The sequence below is a fragment of the Apiospora kogelbergensis genome, assembly GCF_038363985.1.
Source record: "Apiospora kogelbergensis strain CBS 113332 chromosome Unknown utg000019l_segment0_segment0, whole genome shotgun sequence".
Taxonomy (NCBI): domain Eukaryota; kingdom Fungi; phylum Ascomycota; class Sordariomycetes; order Amphisphaeriales; family Apiosporaceae; genus Apiospora; species Apiospora kogelbergensis.
This window is the reverse complement of record NW_027117436.1, coordinates 26,054-48,039: the sequence shown is the minus strand read 5'-3', so window position 1 is coordinate 48,039 and position 21,986 is coordinate 26,054. Positions and strand designations below refer to the sequence as shown.

General features: G+C 54.6%; 6 protein-coding genes across 6 annotated transcripts; 2 read left to right on the top strand and 4 right to left on the bottom strand.

Moving 5' to 3' along the window:
- Positions 1-4,371: 4,371 nt before the first annotated feature.
- Positions 4,372-5,022, bottom strand: PG998_015020 (uncharacterized protein; the record flags this gene model as incomplete). Its single annotated transcript, XM_066881836.1, has 1 exon — positions 4,372-5,022. One exon carries the CDS (start codon positions 5,020-5,022, stop codon positions 4,372-4,374), a length of 651 nt encoding a protein of 216 aa, XP_066723034.1.
- A 31-nt stretch (positions 5,023-5,053) lies between these two features.
- On the bottom strand, positions 5,054-5,770 carry PG998_015019 (uncharacterized protein; the record flags this gene model as incomplete). The annotated part of the gene is made up of 1 exon (XM_066881835.1): positions 5,054-5,770. One exon carries the CDS (start codon positions 5,768-5,770, stop codon positions 5,054-5,056), a length of 717 nt encoding a protein of 238 aa, XP_066723033.1.
- Positions 5,771-7,302: 1,532 nt separating this feature from the next.
- On the top strand, positions 7,303-7,860 carry PG998_015018 (uncharacterized protein; the record flags this gene model as incomplete). The annotated part of the gene is made up of 3 exons (XM_066881834.1): positions 7,303-7,432; positions 7,524-7,571; positions 7,625-7,860. The coding sequence occupies 3 exons, from the start codon at positions 7,303-7,305 to the stop codon at positions 7,858-7,860; spliced, it is 414 nt and encodes a 137-aa protein (XP_066723032.1).
- A 596-nt stretch (positions 7,861-8,456) lies between these two features.
- PG998_015017 (Sit4 phosphatase-associated protein) lies at positions 8,457-12,921 on the bottom strand (the record flags this gene model as incomplete). The annotated part of the gene is made up of 5 exons (XM_066881833.1): positions 8,457-9,239; positions 9,949-10,614; positions 10,672-11,280; positions 11,340-12,194; positions 12,250-12,921. 5 exons carry the CDS (start codon positions 12,919-12,921, stop codon positions 8,457-8,459), a joined length of 3,585 nt encoding a protein of 1,194 aa, XP_066723031.1.
- Positions 12,922-14,871: 1,950 nt separating this feature from the next.
- On the bottom strand, positions 14,872-15,598 carry PG998_015016 (acyl-CoA N-acyltransferase; the record flags this gene model as incomplete). The annotated part of the gene is made up of 2 exons (XM_066881832.1): positions 14,872-15,238; positions 15,291-15,598. 2 exons carry the CDS (start codon positions 15,596-15,598, stop codon positions 14,872-14,874), a joined length of 675 nt encoding a protein of 224 aa, XP_066723030.1.
- A 2,676-nt stretch (positions 15,599-18,274) lies between these two features.
- Positions 18,275-21,322, top strand: PG998_015015 (spindle pole body component alp14; the record flags this gene model as incomplete). Its single annotated transcript, XM_066881831.1, has 2 exons — positions 18,275-21,232; positions 21,296-21,322. 2 exons carry the CDS (start codon positions 18,275-18,277, stop codon positions 21,320-21,322), a joined length of 2,985 nt encoding a protein of 994 aa, XP_066723029.1.
- Between the last annotated feature and the right edge of the window lie 664 nt (positions 21,323-21,986).

The following is a 21,986-nucleotide window of genomic DNA, read 5'->3' as shown; positions in this document are numbered from 1 at the left end:
GATATGAGGTCTGTATCACAGTAATACGGCGCATTCAGCATTCGTAGGGCAAAGCAGCAGGAGGATCAGCTGGGCCAGTCATGGTCAGTCATGGTATGTAAGGCAGGCTATCTATAACAATATACTTTGGAGGTGCGCAGGTAGGCATGGTGTGTGTGTGTGTGTCCGACCCATTCACCGGGCGGAGCATTGAACAGATGGGAGAGGTGGAAGGAAGCGACAAGCGACAGGGATGCGTCTCCTCTGGAGGGATAAATACAGAATACAAGCTCGGCTACAGTCAGACTATGTCAGTGTGGGTGAGTGAAGGGAAGTGCGCCTGTAGTAAGCGATGTTCGTGGCTTCGTCTGTTAGCACTTGCTTACGGGAATGGCATTGGCTCTGCAGTAGCAGCGATCGGGAGAACACCCCAGAGAAACCCGTGTCGTTTCCTCCTCGGAGTTTCTGCGTTGCGCCGGGACAAGCACAAAAAGAAAGAATTGTCTACCCATTCCAGGGCGCGATGGACTGGCTTATGCTCATCTTAACATTCGAGGTCATAAACGACAAGGGCCCATGTCTTTGGGATTTAATGCCCTTGCGGGGGGACTTCGACTTCGCGTGGTCTCTGGGAGTCTGGCTAAAAATACACCGGCACCAAACCCAAGACAGTAAGTCCAGAACCATCAATCGCGGTTAAAAAAGTTGCCGTGGTGGCAGTAGCGCGGCTGTGCCCCAATATGAATCCTTATTTTGAGACCATCCTGGGAGCCATCATTTTACTCTTACTTGCCTTACTTTCCTTACTTTCCCTACCTAAGACCTAAGACCACAAGACACTTTCTGGCACGCACCTGCACGCGAGTCACGTATCTGTCTCTGTCTTGTTAGAGCTGCGAACTCTCAGGGTCGCGTTAGGGCGGGGCAGAGTATGACTTATAGCATTCCTACCCCACCACTGTTTGCATATCCCCTTCCACGCCGTCCATGGGACGTCATCGCGACTGGATACCGGCTTTCCAGAGGATTCCTGGTGTTTGCCATCTCTGTCGATCCATTCTTCTCCGTCGTCGGCAGGATGGTTATCCACGTTACCTGCCCGCAGCCTTCGTGACCGCATGGCGTCTGCACATGGCACCCAAGCAACAGATCTGTATCATAGACGAGATAGGATAGATATGAACGCATACTGATCGGTAGCGACGGAGACCTCCCCTCCCCGTCGGGTTTCCGAGTCTGATGATATGCGTGGCTGCTTCGGTCGTCCGACCCAATCACACCGACCTCCTTCGCCTCTCGGGAGAGACGACATGTTCTCCCCCACAATGTCTCGCGCAGGACCCAGCGCTAGCTACAGGTGATTTCACATTGTACATCATATTTCCCGAAACAGCGGAAACCGTGACCGAATACGCCGGGGGACGGTGTTGGGTATCTTCCGGCTGTCCGCCAACATCACTGGGGGAGGATGCAGAACAATAATACAGTGGCACTCTTCGAGAAGAAATGGATTCTTCCACTCAGCTCTTGTAAGGGTACGGGTCCAACAGCATCCATGGCGTTGGATCACTAATGCTCCCGGCATACGGTTGTTGGCTCCCACGGCGGGCGGTTTGTTACCTGTATCCATCTGCAACGTGGAGTGACAGGAATCCTTCATCCGTCTAATTGACGTCGCCGCCAACTTCACTTTTCATCTTCATATTCTCCGTTATTTGCCCTGTAAAGCCTGCAATTGACCCAAGAATTAGAGGCAGGAAGGACCGGGAGGTGCATGGTGGCCACCGAGTGTGCATCCATCCTTCTTGCCAGCCATTCGCTGTGTGCCTCGTCTGCCATCATGCGACGCCAATTCGGGTTGGACGACATCGATTTGACAGCTCATGAAACATTGGCCAGTGGTACACGGCATTTCTGCGCATTTCGGCGTTTGGGGGTGAGCTCTCTCTCTCTTTCTCTCCTCCCCCAAGTTGCATCAAATCTCATTTGTCCGCCTCGCGTCAGCACAACGACGATCCTCCTCCTCAGCTGGAGCCCATCCACCATCCTACAGAAAAGATTTGGCTGACAAGCTGACCACCCAACCCAACGTCAGCTTTGCCCATTCCATCTTTTTGGTACCGGCCGTCTAATTCGGCCAATCAGCGGCCAACCCGCATCACCCCTACCATCGAAACACACACCAGCCAAAGAGAAAGTTGTATTTGATTGCGCCTGCCTTTTGGTGACGGGGGAGGGGCCGGCGGAGAGAGAGAGGGTGACGGTGACGACACCCAACGCCAACCAGATGGCCAGAATTTCCTAGGACTCTGATTGATTATCTGTCATTGTTGGAAAGAGAAAGAAAAGAGAAAAAAAAACTTTCAGCAAAGTCACCAACTCTTCAGCTGGCTGCCGATCCCCCATCCCACCAACTCGGTCGTCGACTTGGCGTGCGCCTGTTTCGGATCAAGTAGGTCGACACCCTGTTCTCCACGTGCAGCACCTCGAGGCATTCACCACGAACAGACAAACAACACCGAAATTGTATGGTCCGTCCTCGTCTACCCAGCAGCCGCCGAACCATCTGGAATTTGAACTAGCAAGTGGCCAAGTAAGAAAGCGAAATGAGACAACACAAGTAGATAGACTAGGGCGCAACCCGTGGAGTCTCTCGCGCCCGGAAGTCGCAACAAGGCGTGCGCATGCTCGAGCGAGGGCCGTGGTGGTTCTGTTGGCTCGCGATATATGCCTGGACTTAGCCAACGACCAACAACGTCAGCAAGGGGAATGAATGCACATAATGGTGAATGAAAGCCCCATTCCAGAGCACCCAACTCCCAAGATCCGTCAAAACTCAAATACATATCGGCCGGCCGCCTTCTGCACGTCCAACCGATATCGTTGTTGGCTGTAGCTGGTTGCCCCCCCCAAGTTTGCATTGCATCCTCCCGGGTTTTGGTCATTTCCCGTATAATCCGCCCCAGGCACCCCATGATAGGCCGACTTGGGGGAGACGTATACAGCCTCCAATCTGCGAAAGTCCGAAGGGGGCACTTAAGGCAGCCCTTCACCCTCCTCCCCCCTCTTCCTCCCTCCTCCTGCATGTCCTATCTGCGCGTGAGGCCGACCATGCCGCAGCTGCCGCGGTCGTGTGTCGTACCAGCGAAACAGCCGATGATGATGGCAGCACCTGTGGCCCATGATCACCAATCGACAGTTCTGATTTCCCCGGATTCTCCGGATCAAGCGAAAGCACTAGTCTCTTCCCAAGCTCGGAAGCCTCTTGTACCAACCGATCTTGCTCTCTTTCGTTGTTGTCATCATCATCATCATCATCATCTTCTTCTTCACCACCAGTCCAGATGCGACACGTCACTTGGATTCCCGTTGGGGCTCACGGCCGCGGCGCACAGCCATCGCGGCAATTGGCATGGCCCCCGGGTGCTAGGCGCTTTTCGTAAAATAGCGGCCGCGCTTAGTACGCGGGCTGGTTGTGGGTTGGGTAAAAAGGACAAGACGGAAAAGTCCCCCAAGAAGCGTGCGTGGGTGCGCATGCCCGCACCGCACCTGCAAGCAAGCATGTAAGCCAAATGGGGTGTGTGGGGTCGTCACCCCCGACATCGACCTGCTACAAGTGAGTAAGTCGCGGGAAGAGGAAAGTCAGCCATATGCCGTAGGTTGCGGTCCTTTCGCATCTTGTGTTCCAAATTAGCAAAGTTGAAGTGGGCAGTAAGTAGTAAACGCTAGTGAGCACAAAGCTGAGGGCCTGGACGCCAATCATTGCCGACCAAGATGGGCAGGGACGTGTGGCATTTAGTAAGCGGTAGGCCCGTAGGCACTAGCAAGCGTAAACGGCGACTACATACTATGTAATAAGATTCGATCGATCATGGCGTTCGGCAATTCCCCAAAAGGACACACGCTACGGCTGTTAGCCTGAGCCAAGGTGCGTTGTTGACCAGACCATGGCCTGTGTGCGAAATGCAACTGAGTCCATCTCCATCCCCGATGGTGAACGGGCTAGACTAATAGATGCTCGGCGACCTGGCCTGGCGTGCTCTTCGGGCGGAGCTATATGCTGATAAACTACGTATATGACAATCGCGACGGGCAAGTGAATTGGTCAGCGATCTTCAGCGGTGACTCTCCAGCTACGAGCCACACCATTAGTGACTTGAATGCTCTTTCATCGCAAGTGCGCTCACGCGAAAGCCCTTCGCGTGTTTTCATGGCACGGCGGTCCCGAGCCTCTCACGTATTGTTGCAAGACAGGACCTCTCACATCATGGACTGATGTTCATATCACGCAGAAATAGAGCCGCCGGGCCTTGATTGTCAAACTTCCATGCTGAGCAAGATGAGAGCTAGTTCATCCCGTCTATGAGGGGCTCCAAATCTTCTTCGTCTGCTCTAGGAGGAGGCAAAGTCATTGAGTCCAAGAAGCAAACGCACTTTGCTGCCCCAAGGTCCATCGGCGCTCCAGTCTATCTTGTCCAAGACGTGGATTCCTCCAAGCGCTTTATCATATAGAACGGGGGCGGCGAAGAGATTAACGAGGTCGTATAGCCAATTAATCGTGTAGGCCCGACGCCATTTGACTCTCTTCTTGTCGGTTGCCTGCCGCAGGTCGTAATTCAGGTCCCAGCCTTGGATCTCGGCCGCCATCCGCTTCGTTGGGAGACAGCTGCGCGTCTTTTGGTAGTCACCGATGAAGTCGAGGAAATCATGATATGTGTGCATCATGAGCTGCTCTTCGGTATCAACAGAAGTCGGGTCGGCACTGTCGCCATTCAGCGTTTTAGACCCGAAGACTCCCACGAGTACGTCGCCCTTTTTGGGGTCCTTGCCGCGTGTCAGTGTCTTTATGATGGTTGGGTAGTCATCGTGGCCGGGGAAGTCCATAGCCAAGGCAAGCTCAGATCGCTTGAGCATGGCGATGGCCACGTTGGAAACACCGGCTGCAACAGCACCATTGAGGCCCTCGTAGGCGACTTCGCACCAAATGCGCTGGACATATGCTCTAAGATGAACCCATTCTCGGGCCAAGGCATGGACGGCCATCAGATAATCGGGACTCAGGCCGCCACCATCTTCAATGATGCGGTAGCTGTCGAAAGGAATTTCGCCGAGGGGATTGCGTAGCAGCTGCCTGCTTATGCTGCTTGTTCTTCTTCTGTGGTCTTCCCTTCTTGCCTTTGCCTTTGCCCTTTCCCTTCTTGCCTTTGGCCTTCCGCGGTTGTTTCTTGGGAATTCGGGACTTTGCATCTTCAATGTCCGACTCTGTGCCGCTACCATGCTGGTCGTCTTCAGCATCGTCAATACTAAGTGCACTGAACTTGTTCGCAGACTGTAGAAGTTCCTCCAGGTCATCTTGTCCCGGTTGTTGAGTGGGGTTGGCATGACTCTTGTACTTGGGGAGTTTGTCAGGGCCTACGAGAACTTCGAAGGCTTCGGCGAGGACATCGATGAAGTGTTTGTGCTTGGCATTGCTCATCTGAAGATCAGGATCTGGCTCGGTCTCATGGATTTCGAGTTGCAAAAAAGCTTCGTATGTGATGGTTCTGGCCTGTATGACAGTCTTGAACAGGTGAGAGATGAGGTCGGGGATTTCACTGGCCTGAAGGTGTTTGGAAATGAGCTGAGCCATGGAAAGGATGCCAGCGACAGTGGACTGGCCAGTGGTGTTGGGTTTGATGCTTGCTGAATCATGCTTCGAGGATTCGATGATGCTGTTGGACACTTTGATCAACCAATACAGCAGGTGTTTGGTGTCCCGCTTGTAAGCGGTGTAGATGTTGTCGGTCTCCATGGTCAACAATGGTCAACTTGGATAATGAATCACAGGATCGAAGAGATGTATCGTATGATACCAAAACAAAAGTGATGGTTGATGCCAATGCTTGCCAAGAAGGCGACCAAAATCCAGACGACTTGTAGCAGTAGGAAAAGTGAAATATGATGGAGTGGGTTTTGCGGAATGAATGAGAGAAGAAGAATTTGAAGCGAAGGAGGACTTGATGTGTGGCCTGCTTCTTGAAGTGCAATAGGTTTTTTGGTTGTGATTGTGCTATTGATGCTGATGTTGACCTGGGCTTTCGAGGGCTTCTGAGGCAGGCTCTGCCAGTAAAGAGATAGGAGGGACAATCAAGTAAAGAAATCACCTGAAGAACAGCTAACAATATGGAAGACCGGTATTGCGGGTGAGTGGTGTAGCAGTCCTATTGGTGAAGCACCTGGAGAAACGTGAAGGATCGCCAAGCGAGGGACGGTTGGTGGTTGACACTCGACGATTACCGCCGTCTTCATATGAGTGCCAGAACCACGAAAAAAGATGGCGTTTTGTGTCTTGTCAAGCAGTTGATACTGATTACCCTCCCCCGTCCTCAAGAGCAGCTTCTGTGATGGCGAACCCCCCCGCCGTGTCGCCGCCGCCTCCAAGCTCAGAACGGGCTTCATGTTGACAGCGAACCGGCAGATTGCATAATGTAAATGAAGAACCTTCCAGTATAGAGATCAAGACCTGACATGTGGTCCTTATCCTATACATACTCCGGCCGAGCTCGACACTTGCTGTCTTGCTCGGAAGACACTGCCCGGCCGTCGCGGATACGACTTCACCCCCTGCCGCGACCACGGTCCCGCAGCATCGTGGTTCTTAGCGACATCAAGCCCTTCACCACCCATAACTCGGAACGACAAGACAGTATGCCAAAACTTTATCAAACTCATCAATTCCCAGAACCTCCCAAAACCTTCCTCGACGAGAGAAGAGCCCAGCCACATCTATCCCTTCGTCCCATCGATGAAAGCAGCCACGATGACGTCATACCCAGACGTTGGCAGCCCCACTGGCAGCCAACCGGCAACAAGCTTTCTGTATTCCTGATTTCCCACGCACCACGGGTTCCAGCCATCCAGACCAAGCGGTCGTCCGATTGCTGGGAGGAAAGCTATCAGTCAATGAATGGGATGAATGGTATATCCGCTCGATCGGGACTACATACTTTCTCTACGCGTGACAGGTACTGCTTCCAAGAGCCAATAGCAATTGGTTTCCACTTTGCTTGGACTTTCTACTGTTTTGCCCGTGTTGGTGGTCAATGAATCACACATAACAACGATAACAACAACAACCACTCGTTATGACCAAGCTCGCGAGGAGCCAAAGAAAGGGTTGCCTTGTAGCAGTATTATCGGATTAATCTCTCTCTCTCTAGAGTTTGAAAGTACACTCAGCCACCCACCCACACCCACTGTCAGTCACCACCCCCCATGCGGACAAAGAGGGAGCAAAAAAGGGCCAGTACGGGTCCGCAGGCGGCGGCGGAGGAGGAATCCACCATGTCGGAAAGCGACCTCCGCCTCCGGGCGCTAGCCGAGGAGCACCAGAGGGCCATGGCCGAGGGCGAGGAGAAGATGCGCCGCCTCAGCCGCACCTACGACGACGCCATGCTCGAGGCCACGCAGCGCAGTGAGTTGTTGCCCCCCCCCTTCCTTTCACTCCCTCCCCGGGCGAGGCACCCAACCAGTTGAATGACGATTCGATGTTGACATTCATCGAGTCCAGCAACTTGACCACGAGAAGAACATGGCCGAAGCCGAAGTAAACAGTAAGCCTACCCACCCATCTGCCAAACTCCCTATTCCTGACCCAGAAAAAAAGTGCGCCAGCTCCGCCACGACGAAGCCATGGCCGAGGCGCGGCGGCAGCTCAAGCGCTACACGGCGGGTCACGAGGGCGCGATGCGGCGGGCGCAGGAGGCCATGCGCGAGACGACGCGGCGGCACGAGCAGGCGCTGCGCGACGCCCACGCCAAGATCCAGCAGCTCGAGCACGACAAGGCCATGGCCGAGGCCGCCGCCAAGATGCAGAGCCTGAGGCAAATGGAGGCCGGTTGAGGGAGGAGAAGGAGAAGAAGAAAAGAAGAAGCTTGTTTGCTTGCTTGCTTTCTGGGAGTTCTTTGGATTCTTGCAGTGTTTTTATTTTTTATGCCGGCTTCATCATTCATGTAGGAAGGAGGTAGTGAGTATCATGTCAAAGACTTACACATATACACACACACACAAACATTCAGATAATAACAACACGTCCGTCCATACATATCCCCATGAATATTGCCCCCCGGATCATAACAGCGATTGTATCGTAAAAAAAAGAAGAAACCGTTTCGGCGTTTCCATGATACTGTACATACATTCAGCAACGACAACGACAGCAGCAGCAGCCAAGAATCGCCCCAGACCCCGCAGGGTACAACAAGCACATATATATTACAAACACAAAACATGACATGCCCGGTCGTCATCGTCAAACACGGCTGGTGGCCGGCGACCCTTCCATTCCATTCCATCCCTCCCTCAACCTTTCCAAAGCCTGCTCAAGGGCCACTCCAGCCACGTGAGCTCATGGCATAGCGCTACATGCCCACCACCATCACCACCCCCAGGCCGCGATTCGCGTCGTCCGCAGCACTTCTCCAGACGTCAGCCGTTTCCTAAACAACGACCTCCTCGTCGTCGGGATCCTCAATGCTGGTCCTCGAAGCCGCCTCGTGCGTGCGCTTGATCTTCTCCCCGTCCTCGCCCGTGATTTCGCTCGAGGCCGGCTTCTCGCTACTGCCACTGCTGCTGGTTCCTTCCTCCACCTTGCTCTTCTCCTTCTCCTTCTCTTTGGATCCGAAGCCGGGACCGCTGAATGGCCAGAGGCTGGTGAACGCCGAGCTCTTCTGGTTCTGGCTGGGAGGGTGGAGGGGCAGGGGCTTGACGATCACATTAGCCTTCTCATCGTTGCCGCCCTCCTTCTCTACCTCGGGCATGGCGAAGTCGCCGAATTCTTCATCGTCGTCTTTAGCCGCCTCGTCCTTTTCCGAGTCCGAGTCGTCATCTCGGCCATCGCCGAATTTCTCGTTGGACTGACGTGACAAGGCGCCTCTCCACCAGCTCCCACGGGCTTGCTGGTTCCACTCGCCACCCTCGCCGCCAAGTTCATCGTCGCTGTCATTATCCTCTTCTGCGTCATCCCCAAACGGATCCCGGAGTATGCTGTCGGGTTCCCGCGTGAGCTTCAGTTCGTCGTCGTCGTCCTCGCCGTTCTCGATTTCTGCTGATTGCGATGTGGCGGCTACTGAGCTCTTTTGGTGCATGGCGAGGCGCGCAGCAAGTTGCAGGCGGGCGCGAGAAGGCGGGATGTTCAGTGGTGGCGGCGGCGGAGGCGGCGGCGGGATAGAAGGCGGATCCAGCGATGATGAAGCGTTCAGAGGATCGGTGTAGGCACGGAACTAGAGAAAATAGTTAGCATACAGTCGCGATATGATCAAGTTATTGAGATGAAATGCGCCGGAAGTAGGAAGAGGCAGTGGAGAGACGACAAGGCTCATAGCAGCAATAGCAACAAGGGTTCGACAACACAGTCTTATATTGTCACGCAAGGCGAAGTGAGTGACCCGACCAGACTGTGAGTGATAACATCCTTCGCTGTTGCTGCTATCTGATCGCTTTTGATATCCTATATGCTGACATGACTGCCGCTAAAGGCTTCCAGGAGCTGTTCAGAATGGCCCAAAAGGATTCAAGACACCGAGTGTGCAGTGTGCGCAAAATGGCCGCCCCGTCTTCAAATGTCCGGATCCAAAGCATCCGAGGCTGGGGAAAATCAACAGCAGACTGAGCAACACCTCAAAGCGGCTAGCAAGAAGGAGACACCTAGGGCCACTTCTTCCGACGCTTCCTAGGAGGCTCGTCGCCAGAGGCGCTCCCTAGCGGCGACGCTTCACCTCTTCTCTTCTAGTTCGAAGTAGATGGCCCGCTCAAGATAGAGTTGAGTGCCATAGTCGCAGCCGTTGCGCCTGAAGTGCTCCTTGGCGACCCTTCTTCGGGTGGAGGTGGGGATAATATAGCATGAGAAGGGGAAGGGGCTGGTGGTAAGGGAACATCGTCCAGACCTCCACCGCCACTTTCGCTGGCGGCGGGGACTGATGGATCACTAACCTCGTTATTGACGTCCTCTTCATTCTCCTCCGACTCGTCCTCGTCCTCGTCACTGGAGCTACCGAAGCCGGAGCCCAGCAGACCGGAACTGATACTGAACGGACCAAGGCTGCTCCCACTACCATTGTCCGGCATCTCCGCGCTAGCTCCGCCATTCAGACCTGCCTCGGCCAGAGCGTTTGAACCGCCCTGCGCGTTCCCGAGACCAAGGCTGGACAGACCCATGCCACCAAGACCATTGCCGGCCATGGCGGCCCGGTTGCTCATAGCCACCTCGGGTCGCACACCGCCGAGAATGGCATTGTCTCGCTCCCTAGTTTCGGCCAAAGCACCCTCGACGTAGTTGATCCAGTCTTGACTCATGACGCGATCCAAAATCAACTCGGACAAGAGCTCGGGAGGGTTGCGCTCGGTGAACTTGACCACTTCCTCGGCGATCAGAGTGAGGTGACCCATGTATCCCATGCGCGTCTTGTTTTGGGCCTGTGAGTTCTCACTGGCGACCTGGCCTCGGATGATGGCGTTTGTGACGTCGGCCGCCTCGAATAGCGAGATGGCCAAGGTGGGGTTGTACCCACGATCCATAGGTCCATTGAATACTTGTTGGACAATGTCGTATACAACGTTATGCAGGAAGTTATTCCAGGGGTATTTGAAGAAAAATGTCTATACATGGTCAGTATAATTTCACTCCGAATCGTAAAGAGGGGGATTAGAACTTACCAGTATCGTAGGGACAACTTGATGCTTCACAAATTGCATCTTCAGGAAGTCACCGACAACAGGCTCCACTGGTTCTTGGGCGGCCGCAGTGGTAGGCGGCGCTTCACTTGAGTCGGCTTTGTGGCCAACCACGATAGACTCCTCGTCAGTCTTGCCTGAAGGTGTAGGAGCTTCTGTCGTGTCCGCCACCGACTCATCCTTCACAGTATCGACTGCTCCACTATCCGCACTTCTAATAACCAAGGGGGCAACCTCAGCAGCCGACTTCTCTTCGTCGACCTTAGCGCCAGAGGTTGGCTCCGAGCTTGACGGGAGAGTCTCGGTCTTCGGGTCATCAGTAACAGTTGTCGGTACCGAGGTAATGTCACTCGGAGTCGAACTATCGGGCTCCTTCGCATCAGAGATGTCTGCAGATGTTGATTTACCATCAGAAGTGGCCTGTGCCGTTGTTTCGAGAGATGATGACGATGGCTGCGCTTCGGTGGTCGTTTTTTCGACATGCTCAGACGTGGACTCCCCGTCAGCCGAGGGGGCAGCAAGAGTAACATGCGCCTTTTTAGGAGACAGAGGTGCCACGACCAACTCAGGGTTTTCAAATTCCGGGACTTCCTGTTCGTGGACTGTATGATCGTGAACATTGAGTCTGGGGAGCTCAGAGGCTCATCCACAAAATCTTCATCATCCTTGTCGAGGAACGAGGCTGAGGACGCGGGGGGAAGTATTTCATCCTCGGCCTTGACGAACTCATGCGACGTGTCTTCGGTCATCTCGCCGGCTGGGGCGACCTCCTCAAAGCCATCATCATCTGACGCATTGGTCACTTCCAGGCGGCGTCCATCATCAGGAGAGGAGTGGCGGCCGCGCATGGTGAGATCCTCTGCCGAGGACTGCGCATCATCTCCACGGTTCATCACGAGCTTACCCTCAGCCCGCAGTCGCTGCCTCTCTTCGTCCCGCACGGCGATGACCTGCTCGGACCCGACCTCATTCAACAGGGCCATGTTGCTGCAGTGCAAAAGCTCTGCCATAAGCTCGCAGGTCTTGAAGCGATCGAAGCCGAGAGGTTCGATCTTGTCGCCGAAAGTCGATTCCAGACGCTGTTTCTGAGCAGGGGTATGCATGATCAGGTTCATGAAATCGGGCACGTGCTCGGCAAACATGCGCAGGAGGTTGCCCAAGTAAATGGGATCCCGGCTGGAGGGCTGCGCATTGTTGTCGGAGCCAACATCTGGGTCGTAATCCGAGTTGTTCTTGCGGATGACCTCGATGATGATGCCCACGCCTACGGTCAAAGGGTTGCCACCGCCAAGCATGTAACTAATTAGCTTTTCTACGCAGTTCTTAGAGACCAGCTGCCTCGTGAGTTCGTTAGGACCAATGCAAGCCTGCTCGTTTTGGGAGGCATTGGCCGAGACAGTAATGATGGCCTTGATGAAATCCCCTGCTGATGTTTGAGTAGCCCAGCTATGTTCAGGACCCAGGAAGGAGAGTAAAGTAGGCATGACGTCTTTGGTGTAAAGCCACTGCATTGTGCTTGATTAGTATCAATACGATGAATGTGAAGGCATGTTGTCTTACCTCGACCACACCTTGGCCACTATCCGTTCGCTCCAGACTGATAATCTTGAGCAGGAGATCCATGACCATGGGACAATCAACATGGCGCAGCATGTCGGCGACAGCGCCGTCCAGGGATTTAAGCAGATCCAACATCTCTTCCGTCTTCTTATCGAACAGAGATTCGTTCACCTTGGTGAAATAGCTGGCCTGCAGAGGATCGAGAGGCGCGGGAAGCTTCAAGAAGTTCCAGAAGTTGCGGAGCAACGAAGTACTCTCCATAAGAGCTTCGTAGATGGACCAATTGTCGGAGGACAGCACCTCGGCGGCGACATAGGCGTATCGGTTCCGTTTCTTCTCGACCTCATCCTCACCAGTCTCTCCGTCGTTTGTCGCTCTGGAGGATGCTCGCGGCCGGCTGAAGGATAAGCGGGACTTGCTCTTCTCCTCCTCCTCTTCTTTGCCCTCGACGTCGGGATTCTCTACCGGCTCTAGCTTTGGCGCGACGACATATTCGAGCAATTTCTCCAGAACCTTCTCTTCTCGGAGGTACTCGATGAGCTTTGTATTATGCTGTTTGAGCTCCTGGATCAGATCGCTCTCGTCCAGCAGATCCTCGAGTTGGAAGTCTTGTTTGTCGAGGATGGTATCGATGGTGGAGATGTTGGCGTAGCCGCCAAATCTCCAAAACATGGTGAAGGTATTGGGCGGGCTCAATGCCCTTTCGTTCGGGGGTGATTTGTTGGCGTAGACGAATGAACCGGCAGGTAGTGACCGGTGCCAGACATGCGAAAACTAAAGATGTCGATGGGCTCTGTACGAGAGCTTGGAGGCCAGCATACGGAGATGCCTTGTCGTCACCGTCACCTGTGTGATTGCGATTGGTCGGGAAAGTTCCGGTCAGGAAGGATAGAGCGGTTCGGAGGGTTTCGGAAACAAAGCCAACAGGCGCTGTGATGCACTAGGGCTATGGGGAGCGGTGTTTGGGGATGTTGCGGTCGCAATTTGTAATAAGGTCTAGGCTTTGTGTAGGTGCCTTTCTAGAATTGGAGACAAGGCTGGACCGTCTATCGTGGGGGATTGAGGTTTCCGTTGGGCGAAGGGTGGTGGTTGTGCAACCAACACTGGCTGGCTAAGTCCTGGTCCTGGGGTAGACAGGGTAGGCAGTAGGGTATGCAAATAATGCCTTAATCAGATTGCGCCGAAGTCCATCCAGGCCAGCGCCACCGTCGGACAAATTGGGTATCTTGGGTGTTTTCCTCTCGGCGCCGATCCGTCTAGTGATGCAAAAATGCCAATGCCAATGGTATGCGGATGTAGTAAAGGCTGTGAAACAAGAATCCGGGCGGAAACGAAGGTGTTGGGGATGACCCGGCGGCTCAGCTCAGCAGGGCCAGTAAGTAGCGAGATAGGCCGGATAAGAGAATGGAAGGGTCTGGTTCGGTCGACAGCAGTCGCTAAGGCGCTTCTCCCAAACCCAATATCAATGATCTGGGTCAAAATGGAAGGTGTGCAATGTGTCTGCTACGTACACAAAATGCCCGACTATGAGCAAAGAGGGGAGAGAGGGTTTGTGGATGGAGTCTGTTACTCGAGGGAACCCGCTGCCATCGATGCCAGTCAACCGTATGTACATAACCTGCCCTGCCTGTGCCTATGGCCTGCATGTGCCTAACGCGTAACCCGACTCCCTTGGCGAGGTGCACTGGAGGGTGGATGACGTTGGAGGGGTTGGATTGAATGCCTCTGAAAGGGCCAATTTACAGCACAATTAATTAGTCATTGCAAACAATCATTTGAAGACGATCCAACTCGACGATACACGATGCCATAGCTACCCGCACAAACCAAGTATAGCGAGCAATACAGCATCGTTGCATGGATTCGAGAGCAGTCGGTCATCAGCACGCGCGCATGCGCATACGTACGCATCACACATCTCGGCTTATTGTTACCTTCCCAGAACGGGGCCAGGCTGTCGATGCCCAGGCTTCGGGCATGGACCAATTCATGCGTGAGCGTGAGCTTTCGCACTCAAGGCACTCAGTGCTACTTTTAGACTCAAAGTGCGACTCTCACACGTGTCTTGCCTGGTGCGTGCACCTGGTCTTTTGGTGCACCTGGTCCAAGCCCCAAGCCTAGCAGCGGGCAGCGGGTAGGGAAGTAAAAATAAGTACCCGGGCTGCTCGGGTTAAGTACCTGAATGTGTCTGTCCAGTGGTCTGTCGGCACCAAAAAAGGAGGGCTGTGAAGGTGACGTGACGCTAGCCGAAACTGGCCAAGCTCAGCAAACATTAGGTACATGGCGCTTCACACACCAGCTGGAGTCCGGCCCGAGTCCGAGCCTTTCGCAGATTCATGCAACCCGCTTATTGAGAAGCGGACTGACAAAAAGACGGTAAACTGGAAAGTCCTAATCTTGGAGCAAAAGGAGAGGGAGAGGAGAGAAAATGTTTCCCCGTCTCAATGGGAATAAGCGATCGGGGAAATACTGTTCTCGGAAACCGCAAACACGTAGGGGAATGTACAGTACAAATACAGAGTAGCAATATCTGATGCAAACTGACGGTGCAATAAACTTGCTTCCAAGGGGGTTCTGAATAATGCACGATCGTTATTACATAGATACAGGCCGGCCCAGGATTCACTCCTTCATTTCATCCCGAATCGTGTCCAGACTCCGGACCTGCCTGCCCTCATCGAAGTTCTCGGGAGCGAGCCAGGCCAGCAGCGCCCGATTCCGGGCGTCCCACTCGTCGTCGACGATGGAGAACCAGTCCGTGTCGCGGTTGCGGCCGCGGACGATGCGGTGCTTGCGGAAGGTGCCCTCGTACGCGAAGCCGAGGCGCTCGGCGGCGCGGCGGCTCTTGGCGTTGAGCGTGTCGCACTTCCACTCGAGCCGGCGGTTGCCCAGGTCGTCCATGCAGTATCGCATCAGCAGATGAAACGCCTCGGTCGCCGCCGTCGTGCGCTGCAGCCGCGGCGAGAACGTCACCCACCCGATCTCCACGCTGCGGTGCGCCCGGTCGATGTTGAGGGAGCGCCAGGTAGCCCACCGCCGACCCGGCCGGCACCGCCCCCGCCCCGCTGCCCAGCGCCTGCTTCGTGATCACGGTGAAGTAGAACGGGTCATCCGACGGCGCGATCATCGAGATCTGCTGCGTGAACTCCTCCTCGTCCTCCCAGGGGCCGGTGCTCATGTAGACAAATGTCGAGGTCTGCGATCCATCGCATAGGTATTTGTATAGATCTGGCGAGTGAGACTCTTGGAGAGGCACCAATTTGGCATATGTGCCGTCAAGTGTCACTCGCTGAGGCTCCCCAGCCGCATGGGAAGCGATGCGGTCACCCAGAGGGACACCTCCTGACATGTTGTGTGAGTTTCGGGCTTCAAGGGGGCTCAGATTCACACCCAGAGTGGTAAGCGACTGCTGCTTTGAGACGATGCAGAAGGTAAATACAGATGTTCAACGGTCCTCTGTATTGATTTCGGGCGGTTCTCAACTGACCCAAGTTACCGTGACTCGACTATTCAGTAGTTATCTATAAATCTCAGTGAGCGGTCATGACACATATCGAAAAAAAAACACGATGGCCGAGACAGGGGCCGCAAATTCTCCACTATCGGAGCTGGCAATTAGTCAGGCTTCAAAGGTCGGTATAGAATTTCAACACGGATGATGCCAGGAAGAGGTAAGAACAGCCGGCTGACTTACGTTAGCCGCGCTGCTAGCTCACTTCACAGCTATGCCTCGCCTTTTGGCAGCTTCTTCGACAATGCCAGTTGCATTCTGAAAACCAAATATGAGAGTCTTGTCTAAAGCTCTCATCGTACAGGTAGCTGGGCGGCTCGGAAGTCCAGTCTGCCTCTGCCCATTTCGCGGTAAACGCGTTGGTTGGGTTAGAATAGAAATCAAGGGGCTAGGGCATTTGCCTGCAGTGTAGCAATGTAATAGCACCAATGCCATTCATTGGCTCGCGTGTTTTCCTGGACATGACAGTAACCACGGAATTGCCTAAAGCGAGTATTTAATAAAGAAAATGGTTAATGCCGGGTGGTACCTTACTCTCCTCGTATTTCAGGCTCGCATCAGTCTCGACCACTCCGCAAGGAAATTCCCGTGGCTAATATAAGTATATGCGGCGGTTGAGTGAGCCATGTGGATGCGCGTTGAAATATAGCAAGTCGGTCAGCCAGCGCCAGCCAGCCAGCCTTTCTGCCCCGCCTGCTTAAAGCACGTAGCCGCGATACCACACGACTTGATGGTTTTAGAGCCGGTGTCGAACCCCTCGCCTTTTCTGTATCAATGTAGGTATCGGGCGCCTACTTCTGGCAGTGCTGCGGAATGAACGGATAAGAGTCCCAGGCCCTTGAATGGAACTGGAGGCGATGAGTCAGGCAAGAGATTGCTGGGCGTGGCTTGCACGACTTGGGGAGACCTCATCAACTGAGATTCTGCTCGGGCAAGTTCGAAGCTGTCGCGATCATGATGTTCGATACGGAGCACAGGAGAAATGTCCTGTTCGGCTTGGATTGTGCGAGCAGCTGGAGTGCGACTTGGAAAGTGGCCGCAAATACTGGACCCGCGATGTTGGGCCACAACTTGCCGCTAAGTTGGCTTCCTTCAAACGTCTGGGTAATACCGGTTTGCTACACCAGCATCAGGGAGAAACCATTACGGGTGCCTAAAGACATATTACAAGCAAAGGTAGGAGTAACATATGTTGCCCTTTGTGTGTTATAACTAACTAATATTGAATATAGGCATTACCCTAGGGGGGCGTACACGTGTGTAGGATTGGCTCTGGTTCCTGTGGCAATAGGAGAGTGTGTTGATGTCTACAGTCTGGGAGAGTGTTGCGTCAACAGGGCCGGCCATCCAAATTGGGCTGCCAGGCTAAGCTCAGGGGGGCTCCACCCGGTGATCAATCACCAAAGGACGACAGACATTTCAGGAAGGCAAGATCTGCTTTGTCCAAGAACAAGACGCAGCATGCAGACTTAAACTGCTGTCCCGACCAAAGGAAACTTTCGATAGAAAAGAGAGACTTGCTTCCTGCACACCAGATAGGAATGTTTGTGTTTCATGTTATGTAGCCTTACTTATGTGGTAGCATCGTCACCCACAGGGCCACAGGGCCACAGCGGACGTCAACCCCGCCAAATTGAGCAGGAAAATGCTAGAACGACATGAACTCCACCGGGCACAACCACCTGCCGCTGCCCAATGGTAGACGGAATTTGCCCACCCAGCCCGTTGCCGTTGCGACCCCTGGTGCTAAGAGCCTGCCAATCCCACAATTGGCCGTGGCACTATTGCTTTGTCGTGGTTGAATCCGGCCAGAGCAGGCCGCCAAACAAATAAAGCAAAAGTACATCATCACGCGCTTCACCACCGTTGAGGCTGATGCTCTTTCTACCCAAGCACACAGCTTTTTTTCCCCATCTCGGCTTATTCGCTAGAGCCTCTAATACCACACCCTTTCAAGCTCTGACTGCAGGCGCGCATTCCGAGAACCTAGAATTCCTTCATAAAGAGCGCCGCCATTGCTGCCGCGCAACCCCCGACGGACAAGCTCTCGATTTCGCAACACACTTAAAAAGACCCTCCCATTGAAAAGGGTCTCGGGCTTTGGGGTTTATATAGAAAAAGAACAACAGGGTATGTCTCTCGCTTGCTTCCCTTCCCCCGTCGAGCCTCCCCACGGCGGGGAACAACGGCCCAGAAGAAATGTCAACACGAAAGGCGGTGGAAGAAAGGACTTGGTACAAGAAAGCGCAACCGTCTTGGGTTTGCCAGTCGTACCTGCTACTGTTGCTGCTGCCTCAACCTCAACCTCCGCCTCAAGTCTTCCGTCCTCTGCACCTTGATGTCGTCCCGAACCCAGATGCTAGTGTTCCCAACAATCACATGCGCCTCTCGGCTCTGTGTCTCGCGGTGGAAACTTGATATCGCAGCATCCCACTACACATCGCAGACAAGCTCAGTTGCTTATGGCGTCAGCTGTGCTTGAGCCCGTTCCCACCATACTGTCTCTATGCCAAAATGCCTTTTGATCATCTTAGGAAACCGTCATTGCATAAACTGATACAGAAAGTAGCAGACTCCATATCGTCGCCTCCCAAACCCGCCCACCACGGCACCAAGTCGTCGAGAGATCTCACCTCCTTCTTCAAGAGCAACAAGAAGCAACAGCAGGAACTACAGTCACCTCCTCCAACCCCGTCGACCGCTACAAGCCAAGGCGCAACAACCCCGCGATCACCCCCTACCAAGGATTCATACAGACCATCACCCGCACAACCTCCCGACACCCCACCTAACGAGATGGCGGAGGGAGAGCCTGACTACAGCTCTCTGCCGCTGACGGACCGATGGGTCCATAAGCTATGGAAGGTGCGAAAGGAAGCCTACGAAGAGGCCGCCAAGGCCTTCGAGATCACACCCGACGAGTACGACCCGGCGTTCAGACCCTTCAACCAAGACCCCAGTCTCTGGAAAGGTGCGGTAGCCGACTCCAATGTGGCCGCCCAGACAGACGGTACTGCCTCCTTCGTCGCATTCCTCAAGTTCGGCGGCAAGGAGAACAGTGTACGGTCCAGAGGTCACACAGTCACGCCTATATGCGAAAAGGGTCTTATTTCTACGAGGCCTGCTACCAAGGCATCATGTATCGAAGCATTGCTGCTGCTGATCGAGCTGGACGTGGCAGCGCCTGTAGTGGAGGATATCCTACCTGCGCTGTCAGCTAAACAGCCCAAGGTCATCGCCGCCGCCCTGGCTGCTCTCACAACTATTTACCACAACTACGGCTGCAAGACAGTAGATCCCAAGCCGGTGCTTAAGCTCCTCCCAAAGGCATTCGGCCACGCAGACAAGAATGTCCGAGCCGAAGCGACCAACCTTGCCGTCGAGTTCTACCGATGGCTCCGAGAGGCCATGAAGCCCATGTTCTGGGGCGATCTCAAGCCTACCCAACAGACCGATTTAGAAGCACAATTCGAGAAAGTCAAAGAGGAGGGGCCCGCAAAACAGGAACGGTTCCTGCGATCACAGCAAGCCGCTATGGCCCGGGCACCGCCGCCCGGTGCTGAGGGCGACGAAGAGTATGCCGACGAAGATGGCGCGGATGAGCCTGCTGAAGTGGATGCTTTCGATCTAGCTGAGCCGCAAGACGTGCTTTCAAAAATGCCTGCCAACTTCCACGACAACCTGGCCTCCTCGAAATGGAAAGAACGCAAAGAGGCGCTCGAAGCGCTATTCGCCATCATTAACGTACCGCGCATCAAGGATGGACACTATGATGAGATCAACCGTGGCCTGGCCAAGTGCATGAAGGACGCCAACATTGCGGTTGTGGTTCAAGCGGCACAATGTATCGAAGTGTTCGCCAAAGGCCTGCGCAAGTCCTACGGCAAGTATCGATCCATTGTCCAGGCGCCCATCATGGAACGGCTGAAGGAGAAGAAGGCCTCGGTAGCAGACGCTCTCGGAGCCGCATTAGACCAAGTCTTTCTGGCCGCGAGCTTGACCGAGTGTTTTGAGGATATCCAAGCATTCCTCGTCCACAAGAACCCCCAGGTCAAGGAAGGTACAGTGAAATTCCTCGTCCGTTGTCTTCGTACCACGCGCGACGTCCCGAGCAAACAAGAGATCACAAGCTTGGTGGAGTCGGCAAAGAAGCTGTTGGCAGAGGGAAGCGAGGGCTTGCGATCTGGTGGTGCGGAGGTATTGGGAACTATCATGAAGATTGTTGGCGAGCGCGCTATGAACCCGCATCTCGAAGGACTCGACGACATCCGCAAGACCAAGATCAAGGAATATTTCGAGACGGCCGAAGTCAAAGCCAAGGAGAAGCCAAAGCCGAAACCTGCCGCCCCTGCCGCTCGCGCCCCGCCCCCCGCGGCAAAGAAGATGGTCAAGAAGGCACCACCAGGTGCCAAGAAACCCGCCGGTGCCGCACCGCTTGCCGCACAGCCTACGCCAAAAGCTGCCCCAGCCGCCGCCGCCAAACCTGGCCTGGCAAAGCCGTCTGGCTTGTCAGGGCTCAAGGCTCCTCAAAAGCGTATCGGGGCCCCAGCTGGTCTTGCCTCACCCCGCAGGGTTGCTGCACCGCCGCCACCCGAGGAATATTACGAAGAAGAGGAGGAAGAAGAGGTCCTGCCTGCTTCTCCTCCGCCTCGTCCCCGTGTAGGCGCTGGTCGAGGTGGCCTTGCTGGGCGCTCATTGGCAAAGCCCGCAGCACCGGCTGCAGCGCCTGCGGCACCAACTTCGCCGACGCCTTCGAGCGGGCTTACCGCCATGGAACGTGCCGAGCTTGAGGAGATCCGCGCAACCAACTACCGGCTGCTCAAGCAAGCGGACGATATGCGACACGAGAGGTCCAAGATGAACTCGGAGATCCTGGAGCTCAAGAACCAGAACGCCCAACTCATTGAGGATCACACGAGGGATGTCCTGAGCATCAAGGCCAAGGAGACGCAACTGGTGCGAGCGCGAAGCGACGCTGAAGCAGCTGAACAGAACAACGAGCGGCTCAAGCGGGAACTCGAACGGCTCAAGCGCGCGCTCAGTAAGGCCGAGGCGCTGCAGTCGAGAGGTGGCAGCGGAAGTCCCGCACTGGGCAGCCCGACCAATGACGACGTCGGCATCTACCGCGACGGTCCTAACCCCGCCGGCGGCCGATTCGACAGGATGAGCTTCACCAGCAACCACTCGGAAGAGAAGGAGAACGGCGAAGCCCACCACCACCAACAAGCCCGCAACAAGATGATGAGCCCCGAGCTGCGAGTGGGCAGCGGCTCAAGCGGCCGCGCCAGTCCCGCACGAAACTTCCGCAGCACCCCTATTGATGAACACACTGGAAACGGCTACCAACCACCGCCGCCTCCTGCTGCTGGGAACCCGGCGGCGGCTGGCGACAACGGCGGTAACGGCGTCGAAAGCTGGAAGCGAGCAGCCGAAGTCACAAGCCAGCTCAAGGCCAGAATCGAGCAAATGAAGGTAAGAAATCTCCCATTGCTGTCTACAAGACACGTAGTTCACGGGTTCTAACGCAGTATTTAGGCGAGGCAAGGCTTCAATCGACCCTAGGGTAGCGACCAGCTGCGGGCTCGCCGCGTTAATGAGGTTCCGCTCGGATCCGGCTCCACGAGCAAAGCTGCTGGTAGAGTCGGGTCAGGACTAGGCAGGGGTGCGTGAGCTTCAAAGGCTCCTTCCGCATCAGACCGGCTGGTTCTTGCACTATATTCATGTCTGTATTCACTTTTATAATATTATGATGACAGGAAACCGGGGTAGGTGGATGGGGTGAACGCCAGGGATTGGATGGCAAGGGACATGAGAGAAAAAGCGAGTATCTGGCTTTGTTGAGTGCATTTTCTACGGCGTCTGATGCATACCCCATTTTGCAATTATTCATTCCATTGACCGTGGAAGAGAGAGAGACAGAGAGAGAGAAGGAGGGAGAGGCAGAGAGATGGTCTAGAGTTTGCGGATGACTTGGTCTTGGCGACGGGGCCTAGACAGCGATTTCTGTGAATTCATATATTGTTCGTCGACATATGAGTGTTTCTTGCTCCTGTGATTGCCGTAAGCATAAAGTATACGGATCTATCTGCCGCACAGTTAGCCGAATAGGTTGGACCGGCGGGCCGAACCGTGTTGTCGTTATGAGAACGCTGTTGAGTGTGGCGAGACGTACTGTATCCGTGGTGGTAGTGCAACCTTTTGTGTCAGCTTTGCCCAGCCAGTTGAA